We start from the raw sequence: 22,215 nt of genomic DNA, 5'->3' as shown, positions 1-22,215 counted from the left end.
CGATCTCTATATTGAATTTTGACCTAGTTACTGAAATTGTGGAATAACATCCTAGTTTCGCGATTTTATGCAAAGTGATACAAGACGAAACTCAAATTTCAATACTATCCATTCCAAAAGTTTCTTCCAAATTAAGTTTTGAGCGAGTAAGTCCTTATCTACCGCTTTCGCGTGTTTACAGAGAAATCTCCATGGATGTGAGTATAAAGGAGTCGGCGATACATCGTATAAAAACTCACCCCATGACGCTAAGGACACTAAAGTGTCGGGATTCCGAAAGTACTCCCCGTGGTACGATTACCGAACTTACCTAGAACAAAGAACATAAGGCTGAATTAGCGTGAAGGTAATGGCACATTCGTTTCAATGCACATTTAGCGACAAACAGCTGCCGTAAATGCTGATAACACTATAACGGGGTGCTTTTACGTGAGATGATATCGCGACGCCCATCCCTTTTTACTTTGCCGACGTGCGACGTACCACCTTACGTTGCTCCGTTCTCCGGTTATGCGTGCGAAAGTCCGCGAGTTTAATATCATTTCGTCCCTCATTTGTGATTCATGAAATCGTCCAAACTTTCGTGTCCCCTTACCGTGTCCTGAAAGCGAACCACCGCGATCCCATTTCAGCCGTCCCACAGGCTCGACCCGAATTCCGAAGCTGTCGGATAACCAAATAGCGAAATTGAACTATCCATATATTCCTGTATTTCTCGACTGTATATTTCGAGATGTCAATGTCGCGAAAAAATACTAATTATTTTCATTTAATGTTGTTTGAAGGAAGCAAAACGCGGTATGTATGTATCCCGTGTAAAATACGTTATGTCATTTATATGGAAATTTCATGAGTACACATTCAACGAGTAAGTTCGACAAATGCTACATACGTTGTATGCGCTCCTCTCGTACTTTGAGTAAAGTTCGCACATGCTTTAAAACCACAAAGATGGCAGAGAGGCACTCTACTGTAATTAGCGGAAGACAAGTAATTTTCAAGTCACATTCTCTGTGAGTCGACTTTGACTTTTACTAATGTTATCTCTAGAAATTCTGACTACTACTACTTTACTTTGAACACTGTCGAAGCAATATTGCGGATATTTCATGAACCATAATTACTCGAATCAAAAGCATAGCACTCTATATAAATTGATTTTGTTGTAATTGTTATTTAAAGATATTGATCCATCATAAAAAAATAATTGTAAAATACATTTCTAGTTCGCGAATAGATATATCTCTGCAATTAAAGGAAATGCTAACGGAAAAAAATAATAAATATTTATAATTCGGAAAAAAATAATCACAGTAAAAAAAGTGTTAAATTCTACGAGCTTATATTCTTAAATATGCACAAAATTTGGAAGCTAGGAACAATGCATCGCACGTAAAGTGTAAAACTGCTTGCGATCAAATAATGCTACGTGAAGAATAGCCGACGTAGGAAACATAAACATATTATTATTATCAATTTCTGAAAATATTTCGCAAAAACTAGGATGTAACACTATTTTCACCTATAATCTCGCCGTTATTCGTTTCGTTTCAACTTCGTTCCGAGATTTTATTGGGGTCCGCGCAAACGTAAGACTAAATTTTACACCAGTGAAAAGTTCGGGTAATTGGAAACGCAGGCGGAAATTGATACCACAATAACAATGTTGATGACATGTACTCGATAGCCGACGTCTCCTTGAAAGACAGAATGGAATAAAGAAGAAGAAGAAATGGGATGGGGCGAAATAGGACGTCCAGACGAAGCACCGAGTCCCTCAAAACGGCATCGTCGTAGGAAGGAAGTCAATTCGCCCAGAAGCGTCTTATTTAAAAGTTTGTATCGGACAGGAAAGGAAAAGAGAGCGAAAACGAAAGAGAGGGGCATGTTTCCGCGAAAGCGGGAGCGAAAGGCGTCGCGCAGCTAAATTGTCCGTGAAGAGCTCGAGGGCGAGAAAGAAGTGCCAAAGATTCAGTAATTTATCTGTGACCATCTAGAGTAGGAAAAGAAAAAAAAATGAGGAATGAATCGAGCCTTAATGAAAAGTCATTCACCGATCTGTCTCGCGTCTTTTTCTCTAGAGACGCCTCCTTCTTCGCGAAATTTGCCGAAGAGTTTGCGCAAAGTACTATTCGCAATCATTGAACGGTCCGTTCTCCAACGATTCGTGAAACGCTTTTATTATCCTGCGCAGTCATCAGAAAAAAAAAGAAAAATGTGTATCATGGCCGATAGATAGTTTCCGATAAAATATTCGGCTTGTTTGTCTTATGCCACTTAAACTAATAAAGAAATAAAAATTTAGGTGTTATCGTGCTGAAAGCTTTCGCAAACACGTAGCCTGTACACAAGCGTTTCACGTTCCAGCTAATTCAATTGAAATCGCGCCAAGTGTGACGCAAACAATAGTAGCGATGGAGCCAATATTTCTCTCCGCTTCGTGTAAAAAAGTCAGCAGGTTACCATCGACGACGGACTATTTCCAACGGCTCTTAATTACGATATTCCGTGCGCGGACACTATATTGACCCTTTGAAAATCAACGAAAAAAAAAATGAACACATATAGGATGAAGCTCACTCTCATGTACAAGTTTGTAATTCGTAGTCGTGTTCAGTTCTTATTACTACATGTCCAGTCCGCACCGGTGAAAAGGCGCAATCAAGATTTGTCGCTGCATGCAACTAAATGCGTCGTGACATATGCATCGCCACACCATGTCGTTTCATCTTATTTCGTACTCTCGTTTGCGTGGCTGTTGTTGCTGTAAATTGCTTGACTAAAATAATTGGTATATTTGCGCTGTAAACATCGTTTTTATTAAATGCTTGAAAAAAATACAGAAAGGATTTTAAGTCACATATTTACATTTGAAAATGACAAGAAAATATTTTCATTATGCAACTGTTTATTTTTGCCGTGAGTTAAATTATGGGTATAGGCCTTTTAAGTAAATATGTACGTCTAAAAAATTTTTTGAAAATTTCAGGAAACACCAATCTTTATCTTGATCATCAGAAAAAAGTTGATAAAATCATTACGGAATTACAAGAAGATGTATGGTATATTCTCAAAGTTCGAGTGAGCGTTGTGATTTCATCACCGACATTCGTATACCGGCATTGAGATTCCGACGAACACGTAGCGAAATAAAATTATGGTTACGCAAGAGACCATCGATAAATTCGCGCAACCTCAATGCATTTTCAGAAACGGACAAAGTCGGGGCGCATTCACAAAGTCCTTGATAACGATGCCGAAGATAGAAGATGCCCGCAAGCTTGTAGGCCGAGCAGTAACGAGAGAAACTGCGGCGTTCATTTAGCCATGTTTGTTCTTGCCCGTCCTTTCCCAGGGGCCATGGGGGACTGCGTCGATGTTGTGACTTAATTATACGCCATTCAGAGGCGTGTCTCTTGCACAAACTATACGCCGGCAGTTCGTATCCCGGTCATAGTGACCATACACCAAGAAAGTACGCTTGCAAGAAATATATATTTGTATATTGAATACGTAACATTCAGTATTTTTGATCTACATTTTAACGTTATAATTTAAAAAAAGGGAATCGATCTTTTCTCGACGAAATTTTAATTATTAAATCAATTTTTTTCAAGTTTTCGAAATGAGAATAAAACAAAAATATCGTGCGTTTCTTTTTTAACTACAAATTAATATCTTTGTCACCATTGCTATGCAATATATATACAATGTATATAAGTTAATATTTTTTTTGCGTATTATTAATATTTAATTGTATATAATAATCAATTTTAAAAGGTGATATGATGATATTATTGGAGAATATATATTTAAGATGTTCTTGCACATAATTCTACATGTAGGTATGTCATTTATATGTCGCAACCAAGCGTGATAACGGCAGGATAATGAGTGGCAATTTGAAGGCATCCCTAACGATAAGTATCTCGTTATATGTGGGAGTTATGACGGATTTGATTCAACGACATAACAGTAAATCGACAACGCCTACATTGCGTCGCTGGTATATGGAATAACGATAATAATAACTGACAAGGAAATCCTATTTGATGGCTGTAGATGTGTTTCGATAATGATAAGTTGTCAATAGCGCTCAAGTGATTTTATATTGCGTTATTTTAATAGAATATAATAATATAATATAAATTGTTTAAGTAATATTTTACTATAACACGATAGAACTTTTGAAAAAATTTTCAGCAAGGAAAGTTATACAGTTTTATATCTGTATAATAAAATATAAATAGAAAATATATATTATATTATTATATTATTTATTTTAATTTTTTTTGTAATTTTTGTACTAATTGTATCTGTTTGTACGCAATCATGTATTTAAAAATAACATCTGCAAATTTCTGGTTGTTTGAAGGATTTAAAAAGTTTAAAGAGTTTTCGGTAATAATTTAAATACGAACTAAGAATCTAAAGACATAAAGGACTGGCAATGTTATTCAGACAGACGCATTAGCTCTCACAATTTCACTTCGCGAATCTTATATGTGGATCGAAAATCTGACGCGAGCGTCATTTACTATGTAGATAACGCACCGCCTTACTTCGCACATTAGTCACGTTGAGAACATTTAATTGCTTGCGATTATGAAAGCTAGAGAATGTAGAATATAGCGAGTAATCGTTTGTAAAAGTCAAGGGTGAAGTGCGCAAAATTGTTCAAAGTGCGAACAATGGGCGAACTCGAAATACGTGTTGCCAAATAGACAATTTAATTGTTACAATAGTCATATAAGAAGATATTTATTAAATGAGAGCGAGAGAAGAAAGTTTTAAATATCTCAGATATCTGCGATGCACGTGGAATTCAAGTAAGTAATTGTGAAGCTCTGCCTTGGGTTTCACAAAGTCAACCTATACGGGGACGGATCAAATTGTTCGAAGCGGACAATAGAACTGAAAGTTTGGTTTTTCTACTTCTTTGTCTTCCTTGAAAAAGCTTCCCTTTCGCGGCTCCTTTCTTTCTGAGAGGTTTCGTCAATTAGCTAATTCTTTTAGGCGCACTGGCTTTTTTTACGACCTCCTATTTCTTTTACCCTATCCAAGTACAAAGACCAAACCCTTCAAATTTTAGAAAATATATACGTGCACGCATACGAACACCTTATATAATAATAATAATTAAATGCATTCAAGGCTATGTTTAAATCTCTGTAAATGAGTACCCACATATCTCTCAAGTAATGTAAACTCATTTAAAGCACTTATACTTTTCAATTACACAATTCGTAAAATTTAATTTAATCTTTTCTACGAGCAAGTAAAAATATATAATAATATAAGTTAATTAAGCTTTTTTCTCTATGTTTTATACAACAAAACAAAATCGTTTACTATAAAAAATTGTTTACCATATTTATTATGCATTTAACGAGCGTTTATATTATATTTATACACAGTAGTGCAAAAAAGCTCTACATATTTAATATCATCGGCACTGGCAAAAAACAATTGTGCTCATGTGTTCTTTTTAAATATTTTATTCGGTACACTTTTGCGCGATATATATTGTAGTGCGCGTTCTTCCTACAGCAATTTTCAGGTTTACACATGCAATATGTGCAAGCTCGCTTCATGCGAGTCGTCGACAGTGGCAGTTCTATTCCTCTTAACAAATAAATAAATCACCTCGGTCCACCTGATTTATGTGAGAGAGTTTCAGTCGTTTTACTCGGTAATATTCCATCATACCGGATGTGGGCAGAAATTCGTATGACCCGCGACAGGAAAACCGAAAACGTAATCGCGCAAATTGCAGTGCTTTGCACGACCATATATACACCAGGATTCTGTGGCAAGCTGACCAGACGTTTTTGCCCGCATACGTATTTTGGTGCGAGCGAGTGCGTTTCCGACTTTACTCACGTGTTGATTTTCGCGTTCATGGGTAAATAAAGGGATTTCGTTCGTGGCACTCGTACCACATGCTATTTTGAAGATATTTTTCGCAGTCCGCTTGGCGAGTATTATTTTAACAGAAGAGAAGCCGCTGAAACGCCAGGTTAGCCAGCTATGCTCTAGTATCTAGTGGAAATCAATAGGAATGTACCGTATCTTCGGAAGAGCAGGGAGCATATTTCAAATATATTCAAAAATGTTATTTATCTAGGAATCCAGAGGGAGAGATAACGCGCGCTTTCGAAATTACTCTGCGTACGAATATATATATATATTTACCAGAGCTCTTCCTTTGAGGTAATATTTTTCCAAAATTTCAAGTCACACAGGGCGATTGATTTTTCCGTATGCCATCAAAATTCTAGCTACGTCGGAATAGCCCCGACTTTGCAGAGGTTACACAGAAGATATCGGCTTTCACGAGCAACGTGACGGATCTTTCCTTCGTCTACCAGAGGAGGGCGAAAGAAAATCTTGCGATCCGGCGATACGGTGGAATATTCGACGTAACACGTCCAGAACGGTGTCGGAGTGTATGTAAGTAGAGAGGAAGACGGAGGAGGGTGACGCGGTAAAGCGGTCTGCCAATAACGCGAGAGAGAGACCTTTGTGTGGGCCGAAGGTACAAGGCGTCGAGGCATCGCATAGCTTCGCTCTGAACGCCCCTTACGTCACCGATCGCCTGGGTAACCTCTGCCAAGGGATGGCTGCAGGCTCTCACTCGACTGCCTTCTCTCCAGCATGGTGAAAGCTCGAAAGGGCATCAAAGAAAAAGCCGAACGCCCGCGCCAGAGCCGCCGCCATTTGATTTGCGCGAAATCGTGAAGGGACTCCAAACGATAATGTCTGCCAACAGCTGCGTGCGCAAACCATTTGCGGAGATTGCCCGGCAAAAACAACTCATTCGTACGAGGGTGTGTTTCGACCTATTCGACTTCCTTAATACATTTCCACCAATCATATCTCTATTAAGAAACGGATAGTGAACATAACGCGAGATACGTAGCAATATCAAATAGATATGACATGAAAGTACGGTAGAGCTTAAAAAATACGCGAATAGATTTTGAGGCTTCGCTACATTTTGATGCAGATATCAGAATTTCCATCGCCGGCTGGAGAAAAAGAGAGAAAGAGAGAGGGTGGGAGAGAGAGAGAGAGAGGGCGAGAGAGAGTACAAAGTCTCGAAAGCAATTTAAGGTCCAGGAATTTTCTTTGACCCCCGGACACTGTTCGCTTCGCAGAGGCTCGAGCAGAGACACGCAGCCCCATCTAGCCTTCCCCTTTTTCATTTTCCCGGTAGCCACGTCGTGGCTACCAGATTAAAAACTAAAAGTTCGCTGGGTGCGTTAGTGCGGCAAATAATTGAAAGAGTTTTTTAACGGGATGTCCCTTTCCCCGAGCGTCGCGATGTTGGCGCCGCTTTCGCTTCTGTCTTTGGCCACCCGCTCTCGCTATTCGACGAAACGACTGCAGAAGGAAGAGCCCTTAAGTCGGCGAACAGCTTTTTAAAACAATGTAATTGTTAATTTGGAGACGGAGTACAATTCTACGTTCCTCGTTCGTTCAAAGCAGAAGAATGCGAGAATCGGAGTGGACGAGCGAGAGGGACGAAAATAAGCAACGGACTGGAAGGTTGAGGACAAGGGAATGGAAGCTCAGCGCAAAGGCGACAAAGACACCGTCATTATTTCAAGAACGATAGTCAATTTAAATTAACAGAGCTAGAGAGCTCGAAAGACGATCCTCTCCGTTCCTTCCCACTCTCTCTCTCTCTCTCTCTCTCTCTCTCTCTCTCTCTCTCTCTCTCTCTCTCTCTCTCTCTCTCTCTCTCTCTCTCTCTCTCTCTCTCTCCCTCTCTCTCTCTCTCTCTCTCTCTCTCTCTTTCTTTCATGTATCTAACAATAAGTAATCTCAATCGTATTAATGCACGGGACAGCGAGATTCGTCTGTTTTTTTTTTTTTTTTATAAAGTCCAAAATTGCAATTTGCTTTTTAACAATAGCGCAAGTATGTATGTACCTATCGAGTAATGTTAATTTTTCATTCCCTGTCGATGGAAATGAACAGACCTTCAGGAATTACGAAATCGTTCCTTTTCCAGTCGCACGACTGTGCTCGGACGACAGGAAACGGTACGGATCGTCGCGACTGAATCAAAAGATATGCCTTCTCTCATACTCGAAGGTAATTCCGACACGATATATCTGCGTACCGGATACTTTTATCGTACCTCGTTTCGAGATAAAAACGCCGCGTCTTATTCATAATTCTCCATCTCCTTTCCGTAGTTCCCGGGTACATCCTAGGATTTAAGACATGCCCACGTCGCGTTTCCACTTGGCGTCCGTGCGCGCTGCAAATGCGATCCTGAAAGGAATCGCTTTTAAAGAGGATATTTCTATCGGAGTATAAGCGCCCGGCCGTTTACGTATTCATAGAGGTGGAACGAATGCATGTAACTTTATTAAAGGCGAGTGGCTCTGCCCGGTCTGCCGCTTTCTTCGTCCCCTTGCGAGGAATAAAATTCGGAAAGTTCAACGGGCGTGCAAAAGAGCCGTCGATGGCTGTCCCGAGCGGTGGAGAGGCAAACGAGAAAGAGAGAGAGAGAGAGAGAGATTGTACAATATATAAGAGCGCGGTGTAGAAAGCATTACAGCGACAGAGAAGAATCTCCGAAGGAGAGCGCGATGGTTCTTAAAACTGACCGTATTTCGGTGATATTGTCCATATATGAAAGAGACTCGATCTAACCTCTCTGCCATCCAGACAGGGAACATTCCATCTCGCGAAGACCTCTCCTTTTATACCGGCGTAAGCTAGAAATATCCTCAGTTTTATCATTTCAGACCTGGTCTTCATTTTATACGTTCCTGACTCGCGTTCGTCCCCGCGTAGCCCCGTTGCTCCCTTAGCCTCTTTACGGACCACGGGAATGAGTCGTAGCCGGGAGCTTTTCCCCAAGAGGAGAAACGCACGAGAGTGTTTGTAGCCGCCCGAGTCCTCGTTCTTCGAGTATACGATAGCCACCGTTCGTCCACTGGTCTCTTTCTCTTTTCTTTTTTTTCTTCACAAGCGACGACCTTTTCCATCTTGCGCTAACACCGCGTCTAGCTTTCTCCCTTTCGTCTTCCTTCTCTTTCCCTTATTTTCTCTTTCCCTCACCGATTCGCAAGTCTTTTCAATAACTCGAGAACATAATGTGCTCCGGAGCACTTGGCAATAGGTCGAAATGGGCAGCCGGAAGGCCCGATTGCATACTCGAATCAATATTGTCAGATTAATGCTACCGATAAGAACAGGGATTATGGCTGATAGTGATAACGAACGATCGAATATGTATTACGTTCGCAAACTATTTTCGGTATTATTATAAAAACGCGTTATTCTCACATCATTATTTTCATATCATAAATGCATTAAAAGAAAATATTAATGTAAATGAATTTATAGTCAAAGCTAGTCGACGTTTATAATTTCTGAAACAGTCGCTTTTTCTACAAATGTTGAAATAAATATTTATAAATCTTAAGATGAAATTTTTATAGCGTCTACTACTTTAAAAATTAAAAAGTTGCTTATTTTGCTTTTTTTAAAAGTAAATTTAATTTTATAGAATATTATATACATTTTTATAAGGTAATTATATAAATGCTAAATTTTTAAAAAACGTTTTATATACATTCAGGAAAAAGCAAGTTTCCTCAGTAAACTGTAAAAGTATACGTGTAGTACACTTGCTATCCCTTCAGGATACTTGTCAATACTGTCCAATTTCGCGGGATACTACGTGCTTCCTCTTTCAATATCTGCCACGTCGCACACTGGAAAGTACCTAAAACCGACAGTGAATTGGTATTACCAGACGTCCGACACTTTAACACTAGCAACACGCTTTGTCTCCTTCGACTCGGCGATTCTGATCGATCGGTCGTGATCGTCCGCACACTCAGACATCCGAGGACTTTTGCCAATCTATTCCGAAGCTCTACGATTGATCCGGCATGAGACGCAATTACCATACTCCGGCCTATAGCCTCTTCCTCTCTCTCTCTCTCTCTCTCTCTCTTCTTTCCTCCCTCTCCCTCTCCCTCTCTCTTTCTCTCTTCTGTCTATTCCGCGAGCGATGGGCTGGATAACTTCCGCTTCGTCCACCGATAGCCTACAGTTAAACGTTGCCGCCTTCCATTACCATTATTGCCTAACGTCATTTACTAATCCATCTACCGAGCCGAGTCGTCGATCGATCGTAAAAATCGTGGTCGCTGTGAACAGGTATTGTAACTATGCTCGATTTTATTACTTCGAGCCAAGTCGACACTTTTACGGCCCCGGCTATTTACAAGCCTCGGTTTTGCTCGTGATATTACGAGCGTGACATATCGCGTCGAGTAAAAAATATTGCAAAATGAATTTTGAAAGAATGTTGATGGATAATAATTGCTCATTAGCATTAGTGATATAGAGAAATTTAGAATACCTTCTTTTATAGTAAAACATTAATGCATAATTAAATTTTATATACAAACAGATTTTTGGATTTATATTGTTCTTAGTGTTTCGTATAGAATATGCAAAAAACTAACAATTACTTTTGAGTAAATTCAAATAAAACATAGCAAAACTTTAGTACTTTTTATTGGCAATTTGTTGCTTTACTTTCAAATTGATTTTTTGATCCATTCATCTCTTAATCTATTCGGCATTGTCTCGCAAAAGCACGAAAAGCTGCTCGACATCGACATTACAGGTGATGTCGGCCAAGTTCGCGAGAGTACATACATACACGCAGGAAAACGGAAAATAAATGCAAAACGTAACGGCGGTCGAAAAAAAAGCAGCGACGGATGTAACGGAAGGGTTTACCGGGCGTAGGCGAACCCGGGGCGACTAACAGTGGCAGTGGTTTCTCTTTACGCTCCGGCGGCTCAGCATCCGCAACAGTAGCACACCAGTCGGATCTTCTTTACGAGCGTTGCGGTTGCGCCACGAGCGCGTCACGGAAAAGAGAGATCGCGCCCTGTCCTCGGGGGGGAAGAAAGGGGGAAGTGGGGGTTCGCTCCACTTTTTTAATCCCGGAATTGTATTTATGCGCGTACAATGGCACTTCCCTGTCCCATTACTTTTCTACCGTCCAGCACCACGCCGCCGTTCTCAACGGTCCATTCCGTCCACTTCGGAAGGAGATTTTCGTGACTGTGCTCGAGATTTTCGGCGTGCATTGTTCCGGAATTCTCGCGTCGCTCGACGAAATAAAGGGATTTATCGATAGCATCGTGCTGCATTGTTTTACGCCAGTAGAGTGCTATCGATCGCGAATAAATGTCTCTTTCTATGTATTTATCCAAATAAAGTGCAATAAGAAATGTCGCTTATAAAATTCTAACTTTGAACAGCAGTTATACAAGAAGTTTTGTCATATTAAATATATTTGTCTCTAAGAATGTGAAACAATGTATCGTTCATATTTTTGTCAATCTGACAATGAGTATGGAAATTTACTTTTTATGACAAAATCTCTCTCTCAAAATATATTAATAATATATTACTTAATATATATTAATAATATATTACATTAATGTGTTTTTATTATAATATTTTATAATATATTAATTATTGTAAATTAATATAGTCGCTCTCATGTAGTCTTCCACAATAGCTCATTTCGTTAAATCGAGACAACGACACTACTACTGTAAAACTTGAAACATATGTCATGTGACCTCGTGTAATTTGATATTATACATATGCAAATTCGTGGTAGTCAATATCGTTACAGTGAAGGCCGTTACTATTTTTTGCTCCAGTATGTCATTGTATCGGTCAGTTTGGTCTTATCACACGGCAGGTAATATGCAAAAGTCTTAAATATGTATGACGAGAGACGTTTTACTGTCAAAAGTTAAAGTCAAGCCAACTTTAGAAAGCTATGAGAAAAAGATAAGCGAATAGGGGAGCAAAGAGAGACGAGAGAGAGAGAGAGAGGGAGAGAGAGAAAGAGAGGGCACGTGCGCATTCATTTTCCGCAGTCCAATTTCAAGGGAACTCTAAGGCGCCCGTTTATATCCCCTGGCGACGTCCGTAGGTGGTGGCGAGAGCGACGCTAGAAATGTGCAAGTCAAACAGCTTGACTCAACGGTTTATCCGACCTTGTGTGCGTTCGCGAGTGCACGCGCGAGCGCGTGCACACGTGAAGGCAGACGAGAGAAGCTCTTTGCGCACGTTTACGATCGCGTGTTTTACCGATGTACAGCACTATGTTAGTGCTATATCGTCGTAAGCTTCAAGAAAGGCCTTTCTCGTTCCGCCTTTCTTTCACTCCGTAACGTCGCGGTTGCGTCATCGATACCGTGCTATAACGGCCGCCACTCCCGGCTCTCGTTCGGTATACAGCCAGTGTTGCGTTATACGGCAGGTGTTAAATAAATTTTCGATGTTACTATCGTTCGCGAAGAAGCGCAGTCTCGACAGCAATCGCCACCGGAGTTACGGCAGCTGAACCGCAACCATCGATATAAGCACGTAAGAAGAACAACCCTCGCGCGTCACGTGTATTCCCTCTTCCCCATCGCTCCCCGCCGCCGCGCTATCGTCGTCCGTATCTTTGTGGTGGTGCACGTGGAAATCTATTATTAAGGACCGCGAGCAGCGCAAAGAGAGAAGTTTACGAGGCGATGTAAAATACGCGAGAGATTCCCTACAATCATAAAGGGCAAAAATACCTTCCTCTTTCCCTCTCCTTCTTCTCTCTTTCTTCCTTTTTAGCTCCTACATCCCGCAAACTTCATGGCCCTTTCGTTTTTATACTTCTCCTTCTTTTGCCGTCACCACCTTTTTCTATGGCATCGCATGCTCACCGTTGAACCAGATAAAACTATAACTTTTGCCATCGCGTTTGGTACCACTCCTTTGCGTCGCCCACACCGACAAGGCTTTACTGCTCGCTGCGAACGGGAAAGATGAGCAGCACGAGACATGGCAGAGAGGAATACGGGGGAGGGGACATTTTAAAAGCGCCTTCTTTAAAAACTCCCACGTCGAATCGCACCTGGAAAATCCGCCGTTGCGCTATGCGCCTGCCTAATCTGGCCCGGGGCGCAAGATCGTAAATCCTCCTACGTCAAACGCGAGTCTGGAAGAGGAGCTTCAAAGTACGCAGGTGCGCAGATTGTCTCGATGAATCTTTCGCGATAGGACCTGGTGTATAAAGCGCCGCAACCTGGCTACAAATAAAATCGTCTCGCCAGCTTATGTTTTCTCTCTTTTTTTTTTTTTTTTTTTTTTTTTACAATCTTCTGATACAGAGACGTTGTTCGACGATAAATGCAAAAAAAGAGATTTACGTAATGAGAAAGTATTATCTTTAAAAGCTAATGCTAATTCCATATTTAATTATCTGCCGGTAATATTCATTATTAAATATTATATTTCTCTCTCTCTCTCTCTCTTTCGCATACATATCTCTCGATTACCGCATCCTGCTTTACGGCTGATCCAACTCGTAATTATATGTTTACTATTTACGTTGCATTCGTCAATATTTGATAAAAGTGATTGTACGTGCGGCGTGTATAGTTGGTAGTGGCACGGTAAATAGAAAATAATTTCGTGATGGACGTATGTGTACATCCACAGAAGGGAGGCACAAACATCACCGATCATACACTTCTTGCGGATTTAATAACTCCAAGTTTAATTAACTATCGAAACTCGAACGATCGATTTCCCCGGAGTTCTTCCGTCGAGGATATACCTTGCTTTTGATCCCGGTCTTCTCTCCCGTCATCCAACTCGGTCCAGGACTATCGACGAAGGTCCATAATCCCCGGAGACTAAAGATCCTCTTTTCCTTGCTGGCCTTCTATGTTACTACCGCCAGCGAGGAATGACGAAGGTCGACAAAATTCTTTCGCGCGCGCGCGTTTATACTGTCAGCTCGCAACTTATCTTTCGCAGTTTTAAGGACGGAAAGCCCCTTTCGCGTACGTTGAACCACTCGACCGAAATTACTCCGCCCAATCTCGCGTGTCATCGGCACTATGTGTTAGCAAACTGAAAGAAAAAATAAAAAGTAAAAAAAAAGAAAAGGAGATAATACGCGATTCGTGTGACTTTAAGAGAAACTTCTCCTCGTCGAAAGTTTTTGGCACTTTTAGGTAGCGTTGCGCGCGCCGATGTCGTTCGGAATCGCATGGCCCGCGGCTTTCTCCGTCTGACGAAACTACTAACGAGAAAGAAAGCAGTGGAACGAGAGCGAAAAAGTGCCGGAGTAAGCGAACACTACCGCCCATCGGAATACGACGGGGAGGCTGAAAGTGTCAAAGATTTGCCAAAGATTTCGCGGTAAAAGCTACACGGATTGTATATTTCTGTTGTACAAAAATAAATCTGTGCTGCAATTTGATCGAACGCAAGTATCTTGTTTATTAATATTGGATAATATTTATTTTTTTCAAGAGAGAGATACATCAATTTTAAAAACCAAAAATTTCGTAAAAAAATATATATAAAGTTTGAAATATTAAAATGCGTGTGCATATGCATTGCCTCATATGATAAAAGAATTTTAATTTTTCACATTTAACAGCGTATTGTATTATTAAAAATTATCATAGCGTTCGTTAAACTGTAATATAAATTCTGCGATATTTACATTGTAATCCGCTTTTATTAATAATGAAAAATTATAACGTTCCGTAGTAATTAAACCGTCTCTCACATATCAATGACAGATTTCGTTTCGCAAGGACCGATGTGTCACACTGGTAAATAAATAAATATACCAGAAGAAAGTTGGCTATAGCCAACTACGGCGTGTAGTTTCCTAAGGGAGACATTTTAATTACCGACGGCCCATTCATCGGCAGTATATACTCGGTGCTACACCTGGTCCTAGCACTTGCGCCTTTACCGCCATAGAACGACCTCGCGCCATTTGTCTCTCAAGTTTATATATAAAGCCGATCGTCCACCCTCGCTTCCTCTATCGGTGTACCGGTTCAAAGGCCGGACGGTGCGCTTCAGATCGGAAACTACGGGCGACAGAGATTGACTGGACTTCAATAAAGCTCTTGCCGAAGTGCCAGGCAAGATGGTCGCGGAGAGTGATGAGGATGGTACTATGTCGGCGTCGCTAAACTGCCGAGTAGCCCTGCAGCTTTACGGTATATTCGATTCAAGCACCTCGATAAAACGCGCCCACTTTGATCGCAATATATAGGTATATACATACCCACACATATATACATTACATATGCGTATATATATATATGAGCCGTTTGAGCTATTGCGTGCACCTACTTTGATCGATGATAGTAAACAGAATTAAAAAAGTTGCAATTTCTTCTATTTTTTGTAAGTAATATTTATTACTTTACGTAATGTGCATATTTAATTATATAATTTACGCGACAAAGTTTAAAGACTTCCAAGTGTAATCGATAGAGATTTTTTCAACAGAAAAATGAAAAATATTTGCAAAATTAATCATTCAACAATATTTTTCTTTTATAAATAAGCATATGTATATGTATAATAAGAAGAAAATAATTATATATTTTCAAAAAAAAATTACATATTTACACATTACTAGACTGCTATAGGATGCCAGGCACGTATGTATATAATGGTGTGTTACATGTCATTCGTCGGAGCTAATGAGCTCGTGTCTAATAAAGGATGGCATTTGTACAAATTAATAGCCCCCCAATGAGCACGGAGGACACCGTGACTACACGGTGGGAAGGACACCATGCGTCTTCTCTCTCCGGATTCGCGTCGACATCGCGAGGGTTCCAGGACGACTGTCCGCGATAATCAAGACTAACAGCTTCGGCTGATCCTTCAACCTTCTTCGTCACCGTCTCCCGAACCACCTCTGGCACTCTATATCTCAATTTGTATCACAATAACGTCACTTTAGCGCGGCGCCAACGTCCGCCATCTGCTCGCTTTCTTTTATTATTGTCTAGTCTTCTTCGTCTTTTCCTCTCCCCTTCGAAGTGAACCAAATGTTTTTTTGCTGTCTGGACGAATTCGTGCTCGTGGCGCGTATCGAAATGCCCAGACGGGAATGCAGTGTCCGCAAAACGATGTATTTTGCCGACCATGATGCCCGTGGGAGTAATGCGAATCGTTCGGGCAATTGCCGGGTATGAAGGTTTCTTCGGAGAGGTATAAAAGCGAATCGAGGATCGTCGTGGGATGAGTAAACAGAATGCAGATTCCAAATCGTTTACGTTGCGGAAGAAGCATCTGCGCTATTATCAAATAGATTACGAATAATCTCCGGTAGATGCGTGCAAGATACGCGAATAACATTTTCGGACCATCAGGTGATATGTATAACTTGGTGTTAAAACCATGTCTAAGACTCGCCGTACTGTGCAAGGTGTTATAAATGAAAAGCTTTATGTGCAAAGTCTCTAAGTGCCATTAAATTAAACGGCACCTGGAAAGTTCTTACATAAAAGCTTCTAACTGCCCGCCTCGATTAATAGACACACATTAGTAACGTCCGTTTTCGCTGGTTTCTCGTATATATATATGTATATGAGAAATGCAGATTGCCTGCTGGTTCGTTGCTAATCTTACGACGCAAACTGCCATACGCGAGTATCATTCAGATCGATTCTGTTCATTAACTCGCAAGAGCGACGCGGTGAAAATCGCGTAACGCTTGATGATAATGAGTCTCGTTGATTAAAAGCCTCGCATTTTCGCGCCCATTCACGAATCACCATGTCGCTAATGGGATTGGAAACAGTGACTGACGCTGAGTTGGGGTGTGGAATTGGTTTGGCCGTCCGTTTGCACGTTGCCCTCTCACCCCTCGCTTCGCCCCTTTCTACATCATCCCCGGTCTCCTCCGCGAAACGTACGTTTTCAATTTCGTGCTTGAGCCTTAATACCTTGAACAGTCCTTTCAAAAGCCATCTTTCGCGGCTAACGAAAGTGCTGATTCTGTGTGCACCAAACTCCGTGCGCAAAATTTATTTCGCACAAATAATCCATCTGGTAAACCTCTTTAGCATAGTCGCGAATTTTATGTTGCTGCAAATGGAAACTTAAGCCAGATTACTTTCCGCGTTTTTGCGAAACTGCATGTAACACCGCTCGCGAGTGTTACACTCGCATTAATGATAACGGAAAGTATATATTTTAACATGCTAGTATTTTCATAAAATAACATCGTATTACAAATATAATAATTTTTTTACGTGTCCTGTAATAATTACGAGGAACACGTTCCGTTTTAGTACTTTTGGCACTTTAGTGCCAACTAATGGTTGGCGTCATATTTGTTCAAAAATATTAAAATTAAAATTTTTGGAGCGTGTTTTGGACTACGGATCAATAACGTATTCTGTAATGTATTCTGTATTCAGTTCTGTATGCGATAAATATTATGGGTCATCGTATATTACATTTCTGTTATCAAACAATGAATTTACTACTGTTGCTATGGTGTCATAATACAAATACGTGAGATAATACAAATATGCTAGATTTAGCTGGTTGTCAGTTTTCACAAAAGCAAAGAATTAGCTATGTGTTACTTTCCAGTGATTGCAGAGAGATATGCGGAATCTATAATTTTCAGGTACACGATATTAATATGCAGCCGATATGGACCTGTGCATATTCTGTCCTCTTCGCCATGCCCTCATTACGTTAGTGACGATGCTATTCGCTGATTCATATTACGAAATAAACGAGCATGAAACGCTGTGATATGAAATATGGACTGCCACCGATATTTACATAATTGTAGTAATTTTGAATCGTAATAAATTGGAAATTGCAGTTATTAGAAAATTTTAGATAAGATTCACAAAAAAAAAATTTTACAATTTTGAGTACATACATATATCATCTACATTTGCATAAATTTATATATATTAGAACCTGCGCATGTCGTGGTATATCGATGTTATTTATAAAAATTGTCCACATGTAACAAATTTGCACATTTATTAATAGAACACGCTACATCGACATTTATATATATTACATAAATTTACTAGATATAAAGTTTTATTTTCGATGAAAAAAAATTTAATTTGTAAAGAAAATACACTAACAATAAGAGTTTTTTACTTGCATCCCTCTGACTGAATTTAATCGAATATTGTGTTTCGAATACGCTACCAGTACGATAAAATAATAATAAATACTGAAAAGTTGAAATTGCGTAAGAAAATCGAAAATGGAATGCTCGCCAAACCAAACTACAATGCGGCCTAGCATTGAAGTTTCAAGAAGCGTAACAGCCGCTTCGAGTACTTCACATTCGGCAAAAGAATAGAGAGGGGATAGAACTCAAGGAACAATACATGGCTCACTGTCAACAAAACGTCGTCCAGCATTCCCAGGACAATCCCTTCGTTCGCCGGTACCTTCGTCGTTCGTCCCGGCGTAAAATCGATCTCGTTAAAACTTTCCGAAGCAGACGCACCAGTTTCCAAAACTTCTGCAAGATGATGCGGGATAAAGAAGACGAAAGGATGTGTCAGGATACAGAAAAGGATAGCACCGGTAAAGGGATATAAAATCGTGATCTCGCAATCGACTGATTCGTCCTATTCGCGAACGAGTTCACAACGATTTTAGTTTAAAGCAGAAAACACGACACTGCAATTTCCCGCTTCTGTCTTCAAACGCGAACAATCTCGTTTCTCCTGCCACGGTAATCATTCGCAGAGTTTGTCGTGGCGGCTCCATTAACGTAATTGTCACGAGATTTCGCCATGGAGCCGGATATATCGCGATACAAGGAACTATCCCGGTGAAAGCTGGAATGCGCGCGAGACGTGAAAGTTTGGGCATGCGAGCCCTATTGAAACGTTGTAACTTGCACGTACTGCTGAGCTTGTAAGATGTAATTTCCTCGGGGATTCGCTCGCGGAACGAAACTTTGCGGCGCGGTTGGCGTGGGCGTTTTAAATCGCTGCGCTGATTCGCGGATCATAATTCGGTGTTGATCTGTGAATGAAGTTTTATCAGGACCCGTCAGCTCGCATGTTGATCGCGCGATTGTCACGGAGTGCTGGTCTGTACTGGCATTCTGAAAAATTATATGAACGACCCGTTTCGAATAGCGCGCAAGCACGCTCGCTATAAAATCGGCCGGAACAAAGGGTTCGAGTGGTATTAATATCTGACGGCGCCCACTGGGCTGTAAAATCGAAACTCCGATTACCGGCGATCGTAACGCGAATTTCAGCCCGTTTATTGGAATCGCGCGGAGCGACGCGCTATTCTGGCGCGTCGAAAAATTCACCGAACTTCACGAGAACTCGTGTAATTATCTTGACCGAATTATTCGCTGAATAATTCTATCTATACCAAATATACGGATAAAATATTTATTCAAATTATGAAAGAAAATACGTCGCTTCTTTCAAAAGAAATTCAAACTAATGATCCAAATGACCATAATTTAAGTCGGGACGTAATCATACACAACTTAAAGCAAAGACGATTTAATACGCTAATTGACGAAAGAGCGCGTGCGCACACGCGCCAGCAAAGAATAAATCTGATTTGCAAATTTGGATAAATTCCCTACGCTTCTTCACGAACTTCCTTAGCCCCGTTCCACTTTCTTTCCCTGGTACTCGCGCGGCAACGTACGACGATGTCCTTCATCGCGCGCGTTTCGCCCCGCAGGACGTCTCGTACATCCCGCGAGACACGCGGCCGAGAAAAAACGCGTCGCCGCATGAATTTTAATTTCGCCCCCGCCTTGTCGCCAGCCGCGCGATGCACTCGGGACGACGTAACGAGCAGCTAAAGTTTTTCGAGGAAAAATTAAAAGTTTCGCCGGCGTGTTCGCCATCGCGTCGCCCCTGACCGCGCGTCGCCGCCGACGCGACGCGACGCGACGCGACGTTGCCCTCCGGTTGACAAGCTCCACTTCCAACGCAGGTACGCGAGTGTCTCACTGTACCTTAATATCTCGTAAAGTAATTATTCTGACAAAATCACATCACATAAAAAGTGATTTTTATTTAGAAGGTCAAATTTATTTCGAAAACGGCAATCATATTTTTCAAAATTTTGTGTATCTTTAAATACAATATACAAATATACATGTGAAATATAATTAATTGTCGTGTACACTATAGAAATATTAAATTTTTCATAACTATAATTGCCATATTGTATGATTCATCAATTGTATATATTTTTCAACAATTCTTCATGTCAATTTTAAAATTTGTAGTTAATTTTTATGCAATCAAAATATTTTTACTGATAATGCTAAAGATGTTAAGGTACTAAAGTTTTGATAAGTCAACCGATATTAATATACATATAACCGATATAATGTATACATATGTACATACATGACGTACATGTATATCATTCTTATATTTTTGGTTCTTTTTTTAATATTTTAATAAAAGGTTGTGTGTTTTTTATGCTTTTTAACACAATTTTGTGATAAAATTACTACTAATTCTCATTTTTTATGCAATAAAAAAGCTAGAGGATGTTTACCAGTGGTGCACGCGTGTTTCCATTCAACGATGAAATTTTCAATTCGACGACTTTACGCAAGAGCGTCAAGAGAAGCAGATGAGCGAGGTCGGAGGAGGAAAAGGGCGAGAGAAAGATGGAGAGCAAGAGAGAAAGAAGGGAAAAAAGAGCACGCGCGACGTAAAAGACTTTTGATGTCGGACCCGCGCAATCTGGCTACGTCTAGGAGAAGACGGAAGCGCGGTCGTTCGCTCGCGCGGGCGGAAGGAGGCGGACAGATTTGCAAGCCAGATTGAAATTTTGAAATTTAAATCTTGCCGGGACTCTTAAGCTTAAAAAGTCCGCGGCCTCCCGCGGGGGGCCGAAGAGGAGGCGGAGTGGGCGGATGTAGGTATTCGAATACGGGCAAGGTCTTGCTAATTGTCGGATAATTTCGCTGGAGCCAGAGAAATTCAGAGAGATCAAACGGTACTTGGCACGGAGGGGCGCGCGTTACACGCGATCTCGAATGCTGGGAGCGTTCTGTTCTAGATTTATATGCATTACAATGTATATACGGATCGTAATTCTTTGCTCCTGACTTGAGCGCGAGACGACAGATTTATAAGATATAGAAATATCACAGTTAATTTTCAGCGAAAATATCTCGCTACGTTTATTTAACAACGTCCAATTTTTGAATAAGTAAATTCATTTTCTGCAATTTATTTAATTCGTGTATCAAAGAAAATTTCGGACAAACAATATTGTGAATATTCTGCATACATTTATAGCGATTCGTTAGCAAGCGATATTAGAGAAATTGCTATGAATATCTCAAAGTGAAATATAAATATAAATAATATAAGAATGCGAATGACATTAAATTAGTGTTTTAACGAGCGAAAAAATGATTAAAGCAAAAAGTACAGAAAAAAATTTTTGATTTCCTATTTGTTCGCAATATTCGTTTCATAAGAATTTCACCCTTTTCAATATTGTGATGAGGACGCGTTTATTCGCTGCAAATAAAGCCGCTTTCATTCGTCCACGATCTTTTGCCATTCTCATTGCTAATGTTAACAAACCATGCTATTTTCTCCCCATCCGCCCCGCCCAAAAGTTTCACAGCCCCGTCGGTGTATTCGTGCGGTGGTAAAGTAACTCGTTACTTCACTTTGTTCTTTGAATTGGATAGTTTTCCATTAGCAATCATAACAACGTCCTTTGGCCCGTGCCTTGAGACTGATGGAGACGGCAAAGAGGGTGGCAACCAGCGTAATGGGGGTGAGTTTGTTTATTCAAGCTTTCGCGTTACCCTCTGAGCTACTGGCGGAGGAGGTTAGCCTTGTTTTCCGTCCACGTAGTTCGTGTTAATTTCCATTTTTATTACAAAGTGAATTGCATTTGCCCTCCCCCTTTACCCTTCGCGTCGCCTGATTATTACCTCTTGTTACAGAATGAGAGATGGTGACTACAAACTAACTTTGATAACTTACATATCGGAGGTTGAACACTTGGAGACGCGCGAATGTGTATTAACACTTACCTGCAACATAAAGAGAAACATGACGTTAGTTTATTGAATGACATTAATTTATTTATGTAATAATGGTGCAAAGACTTAAGAGGAATGTGCATTAAGCAATATGTCATTGCTAGCCATTACCATATTGAGTAACTATACAAAAAATATTTAGAAAACAATCTGATCAAATTATTGTATTAAATAAATTTATTATTATATAAAAATATGATTTTTTTCAATTTATATAATTATGTGCTCAATATTTTCTATATTCTTTCCGCGCATTTTATTTTTTATAAAGCTGTTAA

General features: G+C 40.3%; 2 protein-coding genes across 6 annotated transcripts in view; both read right to left on the bottom strand.

The window, feature by feature from the left end:
• LOC140663143 (CUGBP Elav-like family member 4) overlaps window positions 1-22,215 on the bottom strand; it is a 322,403-nt gene that overhangs the window by 224,001 nt on the left and 76,187 nt on the right. The window lies entirely within an intron of this gene.
• The window catches only part of LOC140663146 (CUGBP Elav-like family member 3), a 353,573-nt gene continuing 331,674 nt past the window's right edge, over window positions 317-22,215 (bottom strand). The window contains exon 5 of the mRNA XM_072887113.1: window positions 317-21,928. Coding sequence (XP_072743214.1) covers window positions 21,925-21,928 — 4 coding nt within the window. The 3' untranslated portion in view covers window positions 317-21,924. The remainder of the gene's footprint in view (window positions 21,929-22,215) is intronic.

This window comes from Anoplolepis gracilipes, chromosome 2 (genome assembly GCF_047496725.1).
Source record: "Anoplolepis gracilipes chromosome 2, ASM4749672v1, whole genome shotgun sequence".
NCBI classification, from domain to species: domain Eukaryota; kingdom Metazoa; phylum Arthropoda; class Insecta; order Hymenoptera; family Formicidae; genus Anoplolepis; species Anoplolepis gracilipes.
Note: the sequence above shows the minus strand (reverse complement) of the source record. Positions and strands in the feature narration are given on the sequence as shown.